This window comes from Vulpes vulpes, chromosome 4, assembly GCF_048418805.1.
Source record: "Vulpes vulpes isolate BD-2025 chromosome 4, VulVul3, whole genome shotgun sequence".
Lineage (NCBI taxonomy): Eukaryota > Metazoa > Chordata > Mammalia > Carnivora > Canidae > Vulpes > Vulpes vulpes.
The window spans coordinates 65,726,048-65,738,479 of NC_132783.1; the positions used below are offsets into that span (position 1 = coordinate 65,726,048).

The window sequence follows — 12,432 nt, forward strand, 5'->3', positions numbered from 1 at the left end:
TGCATTCATCTGGTTTATATTTTTAAACTTAGAGAATACCGAAAGTTCGAAGAAGGGACTGAATTATCTATGTCTACCACTTGGAAAAAAAAAAAAAAAACTTTAGGAAAAAACATGTCAGCAGTTTACATATTTCTCTCTAGTCTTTAATTATTTACAGTTATGAAATATTTAAAATATACTACAATAAGAGAGAATAGCAAATACCCATGCACTCGTCATCAATACTTAATAGATGCTAAGTTTTTACCTTATCCATCTCAGATCTGCTGAAATTTTGCGTGCGGCCAACTCCAATTCTCACCCTTCCCTCCGCAGATCTGCTGTGCCTCAGGAGCTTTCTACCCTTCCCTCATGCATGCCTTCACTCTTTGTACTTTGGAATGGCACTGCTTTATGTGTTTTATAAATTTACATAAATGGTATCTAATGTAACTCTTCTTCTGCAACTTGTGTTTTCCACTCAAACTTATGTTTGAGATTTATCCATGTTGAAGTCTATAGCTAGAATTCATTCATTTTAACTAGTCTGCTGATTTCCACTGAATCAATATACAGCGGTTGAGGGGTCTATTCCCTGGTAAAGGACACTGAGGCCGTTCCCAGGTTTTCATTTCTACAAACCATGCTGAAGTGACCAACCGAAATTTCCCCATGCACACAAGTGGGAGTCTTTCAAGGACATAAGCAGAAGTGAAAGAGCTGAGTTGTACACCTCTTTGATGGTATAAGATTCAGGATAGGTCCTAAATTCCTTTTCACTTATAGCAGTAATAATGTGATCACAATACTTGCTAATGTCTCTCACTTATTAGAATATATATCAAGAGCATATTAAGAAATTTCATGTGGTTAATTCATTTCATATCTACCTTGTGCTGAGCGCTTTCTTTATTCAATGGTGTGGATGAAAATGACCAAGAATAAGAGAGCACAGCTGATGAACTTATAATCTAGCAGAAAAGGCAAACCAAGAACAAGTATACAAGTAAACAGCAATGAAGCAGGACTAAGTGCAGCCTGACAAGGGACGTGTGGGAGGCTATGACACAGTCTATCTGGTAGTTCCTGTTGAGGGAAGGGAGCTTTGAAGGACTGACAGTAAAGGAGCCTGCAATTGTGAGGTGAAACTAAAGCTAGGGAGGGGATGGTACTCTGGACAGAGAAGAGAATGTACGCCAAGACCAAAAATCAAGAGCATAGTATAAGAGGAACTGAAGGAGATTCGGTATAGTTGTGACAAAGGGAGGCTAAATATGTTAGGACAAAGGAAATTAATACGCAAAAGGGTTTGGCCATTGAAGAAGGATGCTAAGATTTGCACTGTAAAAGGGTCACTGGAGGTGGTGGTGGGGGGAGAAAAGCTGCACTCAGAGCACCCAGGTGAAATGCTGACACGATAGTGCAGGTGCTAAGTAAGGACGACAGGGATGAGGGGAGGCATTCCCACTGATGGTCTTTGTCAGATAGGAGGCCACCAGAAACATCTTCAAAGACCTTCGAGACTGGGTACCTATGAGAACAGTAATCCCATTGCCCCCCACCCCCAAATAGACAAGAAAAGAAAAAGTAGCATGAAGGAAAATTGGGCAGGGGGTGAGGAATAGGTTCTGACGTTAGTGTTGGCCTGGAAATGGTGCCAAGATACATAGACAGCCCCTTTTAAGAACTTATCAATAAGATCCCAAATCCCTAGCCTGGCATTCTATGGACCTTAAGGCTATAGACCATCATATCCATCTTTGTATCCCTGGACTCTAACACTGCTCCCACCACAGTCAACATGTTTGCTGAGGAAACAAAACAATAACACAACATAATCTTGAAACTCAGAACAAGTTCCCCATTAGACATATTTTTAAATTATATGCATTTTTAAGAAAACAATTTGCACTTTTGGGGATACCTATGACACGCCTTGTATTAATTTCCAGTTCAGCAAGACAACAGTAGACATAAGCTACTCATGAACAGAATGTGGGCATACGATGTCTTGGTATCATGTGCAGTATTATATATATTAGCCCAAGAAACACTTGGGCACATCTATTCACACCACAACTTGTCGTTTCCTCTTTTGCCCTGACCTTTGTGCTTGGGTTGACTACAGGCCTTTAGTATTACAGTCAATGGAAAAGTCTTGAGATTCAACACGGAGCTGCACTACAGAAGTCCAAGTAATTCTAACATAGGAAAGTGATTCTCAACCATGTTTCAATGCCATCAATTTGAATCAGCAAGTGGACTCTATATAGCAAAGCATTACTGCCCTCTTAAAAAGAATTCTATCTTTTTAGAATCACAAAGGTATGAGGTATAAGAATTCCTTCCTGGACAATTACATGGCTTCACAAAGGTTATCAAAAGCTTACAATGTTGTACTTTGTCCAGACATTTATTGCACATACAACAGAATTTAACCTATTGAACAGTTAACACACTTGATGAGCAGAATAAACCTCGACTCATCAAAATGCTCAAGTACTACAAAAGTGTCCTTAAGAAAATAAGTAGTGCCATTTTAATATAGAACCATGCTATAAAGGTGGGGTCCTGCAAGGGCTGTGAGGTGACAGGGCTAGTCTGTCACCAAAGGAGACCATGCAAACTGAACTCATTTCCCAGCTAATCTGCCTGCCAGTGAGGTGTGCCTTCACTGTTCACACTGCACTCTGTACATGGTGATATGAATGCAGAATCAGCACATTTAATATATGTGTGTATTCTGTGCTACTTCTTAAAAGATACAAAACACTCAGAACTTAACTCATCATATTAAAAAGTTAAAAAATTACAGTTTCCCAGTTTCTCCAGCAAAGCAATGCCTTAGAGTTAAAAGGATGGGTGTGTGTGTGTGTGTTTATGTTGGCGGGGGGAGGGTCTAGCATAAAGAAAGGCTTAAAAGACATAACCAAAAACTGTAAAAAAATACCCTTGAGACAAACTGTAATATTTGAATATAGAATATTATATGATATCAAGAAAGCACTGTTACTTTTTTTAGATTTTAATGGCAAGAAAGTTATTTCTAAAATTCTAACCAGTTGGAGATACATTTGAAGATTTAAGGGTAAAATGACATGAGTCAAGGATTTAATTTAAGGTACTCTATTTTTTTTTTTTAAATTTTTTTTTTAATTTTATTTATTTATGATAGGCACACAGTGAGAGAGAGAGAGGCAGAGACATAGGCAGAGGGAGAAGCAGGCTCCATGCACCGGGAGCCCGACGTGGGATTCGATCCCGGGTCTCCAGGATCGCGCCCTGGGCCAAAGGCAGGCGCCAAACCGCTACCCAGGGATCCCTAAGGTACTCTATTTTAAAAAATGGATGATAATGAGAAAAAGAGATGAACAAAATGACAAGATACTGGCAATTATATTTAGTATGCTGGAGTTTTTTTAGATTTTTTTACTTTGAAATTTCTCCTAATAAAAAGGTTGCTTCTTTTCTAATCATACATTTCAAGCACAGTTCTGTTTTCTTTTAACTAGAAGTTAAGAATCAATAAACATTCATGCCTGGAAGTCTTTTACAATAATGCTAACAGAGTTCTTGAGTCATGTTTTCCATAATCTCCATAAATGTGGGTATATTGTGCAATTAATATATATTTCTCACCTTTTCCTTTGTTCTTAGCTCATCGAACATTTGTTGAATTTCTAGCTTCCAGTCATCTTGCATGGAATGAAAAGATTCCTGAGGCATTTCGGTCATAACTGTCCCTTCAATAGCCGTCAGTTGTTCAAGAATTAAGGCAAATGAGGGACGAATGTGAGGGTCCTGTTGCCAGCATTCTAAAATCAATAAGAACCACATTAATTCCATGTCTCAGTATGGTTTGGATTATCAGCCCATGCTGACTGTGTCTGCTGAAGATTTTAAAAATCAACTGATAATGGTTTGGAAATTTTATTTTACACAGTGACCAGGTCGGTGGCATGCATAATATTTACTATTAGGGTAAGGCTCTTGTTGTTTATCTTATACAGCATCAGTATGTGGGTGTAAGCAGTCCATGCCTTACCATGAACCCTGTTTCAGGGGCCTAAGCTACTCTGGCCAAGTAATTTATAGATACAGAATTCTAGAACTCAACCCAAGAAAACCGAAGTTTCTAAAAGGTTATAATCATAAGACAGGTTCTAAGAAATGGCCTAATAATGAAGGAAGGTAACTAGCTGCTTGCAAAAGGAACCAGTTAATTTTTAAAAGACAAGCATCAAATAGATAAGGTCACAGCAAAACCATGCCAGTTAAGATCATGAAACATTTTTGATCATGACGTAGAATTTAAAATAGGAGAATGGAGCCAACTAAATTTGGTCTTCGAATGCTACTAGTGTACTTGGTGAAAACTTTATTACCATTTTGTTGGATTTTATACATAAATGAGTCACTGATAAAACTAGATTGTTTTTTTAAAAAGTTACTTAATCCACCAATACTCTGACATCTTGGATTGAAGATAAGGTTTCTAATTCATAAACTAGGATAGTTGCTTAAAAGCATTTGAAAATCAGAATCACAGAAAGTACTGTTTGGGTTAAAAAATACCCAGATGTTCTCCTGAGTGATTCCCCTTGCCAATCCGGAGACACACAGAAACAGATGTGCACAAATACCTTTCATGAGCTTGGCAAATGGCTCAGGGCAGGTGGATGGAATGGGCAAGGTGAGCTTATTGACTGCTACCCCATAAGCCACAGCGAGCCCATCAATGCCACGGTAGGGGACTTCTCCCGTGAGCAGCTCCCACAGTAGGACTCCGTAGCTGCAAAGCAAAATCGCCATACAGTTAAATGGGCTACATGATGACTTTTCCTTATGACACAGGTGGTGGGATAAACCCATCAGAGCCCTCATCCAACTCTCATTAAAAATCGTCTCTTCCAACAAAATCCCTAAGTGACACATCCTAAGGTGGGAGGTGGGCTCTTCCAGCAAACCGCCCAAACACATGCAAGTATACACCTTCTCAGACATCAGCTATGCATCCATTACAGGAATTAAAACTATCGAATGAATAGGAAAAGTGTAGGAGAAGTACATAACTGAATTAAACCGGGTCGAGGACCAGGTAACACTTCAATGTGCTGGTTTTAATGTTTCTCCTTCTATCCCATTTTTCTATACTGGAATTAAACCGCTTGAGGATGGTCAGGACACTGAAGACTCTAACTCCACAGAAATCTCATCCTATGTACCACAGGGCTTAGATGAAACCATGCTGGATATTTTTAAATGTTTTTTTTAAATTGTTTATCTTTCTGCCTCTCCATTAGCATTTTAAGAGATGTGTTACTAATGTTTCTACCATACTGTTTAATAGTTAAGGACAAAAAAATCAGCATGGGCCTCCTTGTGCCTGCTGGTGGGACAAAACACCTCCTCTTTGTAACTTTGTATCCCTTTGTACCTTAGTTTCTCTTTATCTTTGTCAAAACATAAATACAAATTATCTTTTGTTAATACATAAAACATCAGTCACTCCAGAAGTCCCATTTGATTTTAAATTGATTTTAAATTGAAACATATAAGCAACAGTCATATTTATTTTTTTATTTTTTATTTATTTTTTATTTTTTTAAATGTTTATTTTCTTTTTTTTTTGTTTTTTAAGATTTTATTTATTTATTCTTGAGAGATAGAAGGAGAGACAGAGCCAGAGACACAGGCAGAAGGAGAAGCAGGCTCCATGCACCGGGAGCCCGACGTGGGATTCGATCCCGGGTCTCCAGGATCGCGCCCTGGGCCAAAGGCAGGCGCCAAACCGCTGCGCCACCCAGGGATCCCCATATTTATTTTTTTAATTGTACTAACATAACTAGCATGGTCCTATTTACATTCCTAATCTTTGAAAACATCATTAGCTTTAAGTTTCAAAAGAGTTTGAAATTTAAAGGGGTAACTTAATTCTCATTTCTTATGTTTGTTGCTTATATGGAACATTAAAGCATAGTTTTCACAATAGCAGACAGAAGGTAGTAAAATATGCCTAAAGGAAATTCAGAAGAGCTCGAGTAACACACACACACACACACACACACACACATATATACACACTCACAAAACTATTTAAATTTGGCTATGGAATTGACTTCTGGGTCTCATTTGATTCTCTTATGATCTAAAGAGATGTGTAGGGACTCAGAGCTTCACAACTATAATAGAACAAGCTGTCTATGGAGATCTGGTCTGCAAAGAGCTAGAAACTCTCTGGACTTCAGGTTCAGGTCACCTCAGATATGATAACCTCTCATTTAAAGACCTCTCCATTGGTGCCTATTGGACTCTAGACTATCTATGAAAAAACATTCAGAATAAGAATATAGAAACAATAGAACGTGCCCAGTCAATGAGGATCCTCCAGCTGATGTTTTCTCAGCTCTAAGTGAAGCTGTTCGAGTTCAAGGGCCCTGAGATCAGGCTCCTTCCCTGAGCCGGGGGAGTAACAGGGCACCCGTGGAAGACAACTGAACCTAGAAGCAGCAGACTTGTTTTGGGAGTATCACTACTTACTAGTTATGTCTCCACTCACAAAGCCCTTAACAGCTGATTGTGAATTAACTGATCTGTAAGTAATAGTGATGACTGCTCTACCCTCTCAAAGTAGTGTTTCATTCTGAAAAAATGGGGGAAATTTATTTATAATTTAAAAGTGTTTTTAAATTATATAATACTATAACTATTAGCAATTGAGTTGTAACTAGTATTTTTCAAAGATTAGTGTTAAGAAAAGAAACCTGTTTAGTTTCTTAAAAAAATATCTACATTATGGTTCCTTAGTAGAGATACTTTAATTGCAAGAATAAATAAATTTAACTCACAGATCAATCAATAAAAATCACCTCAGAGCAGAGAACATAAAATATCCTTAAGATCACTGAAAACTGTCTAAATTCAAAGCCACTTCTTTGCTATTCTCATTAGCACATAACAAAACTAAAATAAACAATAACAACAACCTAAATTTGCTTCTTGGGAGTCTCAGAGAACAAATAATTCAAAACAGGTCATTTTTCTAGAGAGCAGAGGGCTTACTTTAAAGACCCACATGGGGAAAAAAAACAATGTGGAAAAAATAGAAATATTTTGATGGGACTATTCATAGAATATAATGCATTTTCTTTTGTTCTCTGAAACTGGGTAGGAAATAGTATAAATAAAGCTGTGTCCTGAGAACTCAGGTTGCCTGATAAGCAATGGCTGTGGTTGCAGGAACCTGGCTCCCAGGCCCGGGATATGAGTATGTTACTTACTAGCTTTATAACCCTGAGGAAATTTCTTAATGTCCCAGTGCTTGGTCGCCGGCTCTGTGGAAGTGTGGTAATCTCAAGAGATATTGTAAAAATCCAATAGCAACGACTAAATTACTTTGTGCTATAATAATCAGTAAGGAGCGAAAACAGAGAGAGATGATCAGTGAATACGCTAGTTAATGTACTAGTTCCTATGCTAGTATACTAGTCCACTGCACAGAGTAAAGTCACCTCTCTTGAATGAAATTATTTTTATGTGCATATTATAAAAGGAGATTCTAAAGCAAAGAAATGTGCAATTCAGAGAGAGGGCCTTCCTGCCCTTCCGCATCCTGACATCAAGGACTTGAGTATGCTTTAGCAAATTAATGCACTCTACAGGTATGTGGAGATGTTTGGCTCCACAATTAGGTGGCTCTAAAAGTCAGTAATTTCTACTCCATTCCACAGAATTTCATGTTTTTTTCCCTCTTCTTATCACCTACCTTGTTTTCAGCTGCCAACTTTTACCAACCTAGAAACCCTCTTCCCTCTTCACTTTTACTGAAAATCAGATAATCAACTTATAAAACAGTTAGAAATAACTGTTTGGTTGGAATAATCCAAACTGTTTGGGATAAGATTTGGAAATAATCGACAAAACTAAAAGGCAACCTATGGAATGGGAGGAGATATTTGCAAATGACATATCTGATAAAGGGTTAGTGTCCAACACTATAAAGAATATCTGATGTATTCTTATATCTGATATAAGGAACTCATCAAACTCAACACTCAAAAAATAAACAATCCAGTCAAGAAATGGGAAGAAGACATGAACAGTTAAGACATCCAAATGGCCAACAGACAGATGAAGAGATGCTCAACATCACTCATAACAGGGAAATATAAAACAAAACCACGACAAGATACTACCTCACACCTGTCAGACTGGATGAGATTAATAACACATGAAAAAACAGCTGTTGATAAGAATTTGGAAAAGTGGAACATACGGGAACCGGAAAAAAAAAAAAAAACGGAAATGAAAAGAAAGAGAAAGAGATGGAAGTGAAAAGAAAAAGAGAGAGGAAAGAAAACCATAAGAGACTTTCAGTGATAGAGAACAAATTAAGAGTTGATGGAAGGAGGTGAGTAGGGGAGGGGCCAAATAGATGAGAAGCATTAAGGGGGGGCACTTGTGATGAGCACTGGGTGTTGTATGTAAGTGATGAATCACTGAATTCTACTCCTGAAACCAAAATATATAAATAAATAGATAGATAAGTAAATAAATAATAAAAATTTATTGATATATAATCACCATAAAAAAAAGAAACAGATTTTGAGAGATCTCTCCAATGAGTGTATGGACTTAAGGACCACTATTTTGGCTAGTTTTAGAATTTTTTTTGCTTATTTCTTGATTTTCCTCTGTTCACAATAGATGAAGTGCTATAAAGCATTTATACAGATAGTCCAGCATTTACACAGTTTGTAATTATTCAGTTTATAAAAGGAGCACACAAAGTGAAATGGTTATAGTCTTAAGTAATATTATTTTGTTTTTTTTTGTTTTTGTTTTCATTTTTTAGTAATGTTACTTTGAATGTAAAACTGATACATTGATGAATTTATTAGTTGAGTCTTGAAGTATAATTTCTCAAAGGAATCACCTATTTCACTTAAGTATTTTGGTGTTATAGTATGACCCCAAAACTATCGTAATTAAATTAAGAAAGACACAATGTTTTATAAGAACACATCTGCTCAGGCTTTACCAGTAGAGTCTAATTCATCAAGTGAGGGATGAGTTCAAGCCTCTGTGTTTTTCAAAACATTCCTAAGGCACTCTGGAACCCCAACACAGTTGATAAATTTCTTCTTCTTTTTTTTTAAGATTCTATTTATTTATTGATGAGAGATACAAAGAGGGAGAGAGATAGAGACATAGGCAGAGGGAGAAGCAGGCTCCCCACAAGGAGCCTGATGTGGGACTTGATCCTGGACCTTGGGATCATGCCCTGGATCAAAGGCAGGCGCTCAACTGCTGAGCCACCCAGGCATCCCAGTTGATACATTTCTTAAAAGCCATAAGTAGAACAATTAAGTTATATTTAAAGTGCAGAGGATAAGCTTTAAATTTAAAGGAATTTTTGGGGACTTATACCAACCAACAGAGCTCTGCTACTAACTTGGTCTGTGAATTTGAGAGAGTAACTTCCGTTGCATCCAATGGTTAAGGGGGAAAAACAACTTTTGTTGATCACAAATTTGCAAGTCACATCTGAGTTCTCATAGCAATTTTACTACTTATCAGATATAAACTTTTAGCAAATGACATTTCCCCTCTCTGGAGTCTTGACCGCTTCACAACTACTAAGATGGTAAGAATCACGGAGTCAGACACCAGCAAGTGATAGTGATGACATGGAGACGTGGGGCCTTGCACTGCTGGTGGGATGAAAGTGGTACAGGTGCTTTGGAAAACAGTCTGTTAGTTGCTCAAATGATGAGTTACTGAAGGGTATAGCAACTTCCTTCCTGGTGCAGACCCAAGGGAATTAAAAACCTGTGTCCCTATAAAAACTTGTTCATGAATGTTCACAGCAGAATTATTCAGAATAGTCAAAAGGTGAAAATGATTCAATCAATGTCTATGAATGGATAAAGAAAATGTGGCTTATCCACTCAATGGAATATTACTTGGCAATAAATAGGAATGAAATTCTCATTCTACAACTTGAACCTTGAAAACATTATGCTAATTGAAGAGGCCAGTCACAAAGGACCACATATTGCATCTATATGAAATGTCCAGAATGAGTAAATCTAAAGATACAAAACATAATATTAATGGTCGCCTGGGACTGAGAGGGATAGGGTGTGGGAGTCATGGCCAGCCAAGCTGCATGGATTTCTTTTTTGGATTATGAAAATGTTCTAAAAGTTGATTATGGTGATGAGAACATAATTCTATGAATATACTAAAAGCCAGTGTAATGTAAAGTTTAAATGGGTGAGTTGTATGATAGGCAAATTATATCTCAATAAAATCATTAAAAAAAAAACAGAAAAAAAATCTGGAATTTTAATACTAGCTACAGAAGATGGGCATTAAAAAAAAGACAAGTAAGCTCCTGGTACAGTGTAACAGAGTGATTTTTCTTTGTTGCTCTATTATTGATAGCATCTTTATGTCCCAATGAGACACAGCTGAATGGAAAATCCAGATGACTTGGGATCCCATTTGGTCCAGCCCTCTATTCTCAAGCTGGAAGCTTTAATCTTTAGATGATGCAACAAAATTTTACATAAAAAAAAGAAAGAATGTATTTTTGTTTATGGACAGGCCATGCAAAATCTTGGCATTACCGTTAAGTCATAATCAGTTTTAATCGAACAGGAAGGTTCTGCTATCAAATGGAAGTCATGACAATAAAAACCTCAAGTTACCTGTTCCATTGTAATTACACCTTGATCAAAACCACGGAAGCTTCAAAAAAGATTTTGTATTCTCCATTACACTCAGTTACTGAAAACTCTGACTCATTTAAAGGGAGTGTAGCAACCAGTTTCTGCAGACATCTGTAAAAGCAAAAAGTGTGCTGCTTACCTCCAGATGTCACTTCCTTTAGAAAACAAGGAAGACTTGATGACTTCAGGCGCCATCCAGGCATAGGTGCCTGCTGCACTCATTTTGGTAGTCCTGTGCCATTCTCTCGCCAACCCAAAATCTGTAATCTTCAAAGTTTTATTGCAGAAGTCATCATGCTCTATCCTCTCAAGTAGCAAAACTAAAAATAAAAATAAAAAATAAAAAAATTGAGAATTAAAAAAAATTAAAACGTGGGGTATTTTCACATTCTTATAATTTTATAGTCACACTGTTTCCTTGGTATTTAAGACAATAATCTTCACTTTAGTCAGCAGAGTAAATGAGAATGGGCTTGTATTTCACTATCTTGCCTTACTTACATCACCCATATCATAATCTACATCACCAATATTGTAGGCCATTGGTGCCTGCAATTACAATTTTTTTTTTGAAAATCCAAAGGCACAACACAGCTTAGCACTCTTTATGAATGTTTCTCTTTATGAGAAAGTAAATAATTTCTAGGGGCAAGAAACATTTACTGAGGTATCACAGATAGGATCAGAAGTCTGTGAGAGTTTCCCTAGTAAGAATATAGTGTTTTCTTCCTAGAAGTTAGGTCCTGATGTCAATGCAGAGCCTTTTCTACTGAATGTATTAACGAATATCACAACTGATGTGTTACTATAAATTATTATTATCAAACAGTATCTTACAGTAAACTTGCAAAATGCTTATAGATTTTTTAACTCATAAGGGTATTTTATGAGCTAAGATTGCTTTACTAAAGCTCAAAATATAGCAAGAAGCAAAAACCCTAGAAAAACATCACCCTGGATGCTTGTTTTCCTAGGCCCCAGCCTCCTGACAAAATACAGAATGCTCAAGAACAACGTCCGGGAGCAGACCTCCCGCCAGAGTCAGCCCTGAGTTCTCAGGTAACAGTAGCTATGATAAACACACTTCTCTCTCTCCTCATCTGCACCCACACACCCTGCCCTTCCCTGCACCTGGGGTTCTTCTCTCCTTCCGACGGTTGATTTTCCCCTATCACCATGCAGAAAGTTCCTTAGGTTTTCCACATGGCTCTAATGCAGCCCCCCAACCAGGTTCCTCCTTCCCATTTGCCACAAAGTGAAGGGTTTAATCCTACTGTTTCTGCTGACTTATCTCACTCTTTCCTTAAAATCCTGCATTCCAACTTGTGGCTCTGCTGTTCCACTTGACCTGAATCCCCCTTTCCACTTTCTCTGTCATCATATCACTTCTGGCCTCACGGCCACATACAGGAATGACAGTGGCCCTCATGGGGCCAGATTTACTTTCCTAAAGTGTCATAGCTTTCCTTTATTTTTAAACCTTCCACACACAAACTACTGATGTACACAATATGCGTGAATCTCAAAACCGTCATGCTAGGTGAAAGAAGCCAGAAGTAAAAGGTCACATGCTGTGATTCCATAAGTATTCTGGACAGGGAACAGAAATCAGATCAGGGCTTGCCAAATGCTGAGGGCCCAGGCTTCACTGCAAAGCTACACAAGAGAACTTTTTGGGGTGATGCAAATTCTCTGTCTTGGTGATGATGGTAGA

The 12,432-nt window shown here is 37.6% G+C and overlaps 1 protein-coding gene across 2 annotated transcripts in view; it reads right to left on the reverse strand.

Annotated features, from left to right (window-relative positions):
• MAP3K21 (mitogen-activated protein kinase kinase kinase 21) overlaps positions 1-12,432 on the reverse strand; it is a 52,885-nt gene that overhangs the window by 24,470 nt on the left and 15,983 nt on the right. For both annotated transcript variants that reach the window (XM_026008703.2, XM_072755954.1), the window contains exons 2-4: positions 10,858-11,038; positions 4,626-4,774; positions 3,622-3,797 (exon numbers count right to left, since the gene is read on the reverse strand). In XM_026008703.2, coding sequence (XP_025864488.2) covers positions 3,622-3,797; positions 4,626-4,774; positions 10,858-11,038 — 506 coding nt within the window. The remainder of the gene's footprint in view (positions 1-3,621; positions 3,798-4,625; positions 4,775-10,857; positions 11,039-12,432) is intronic.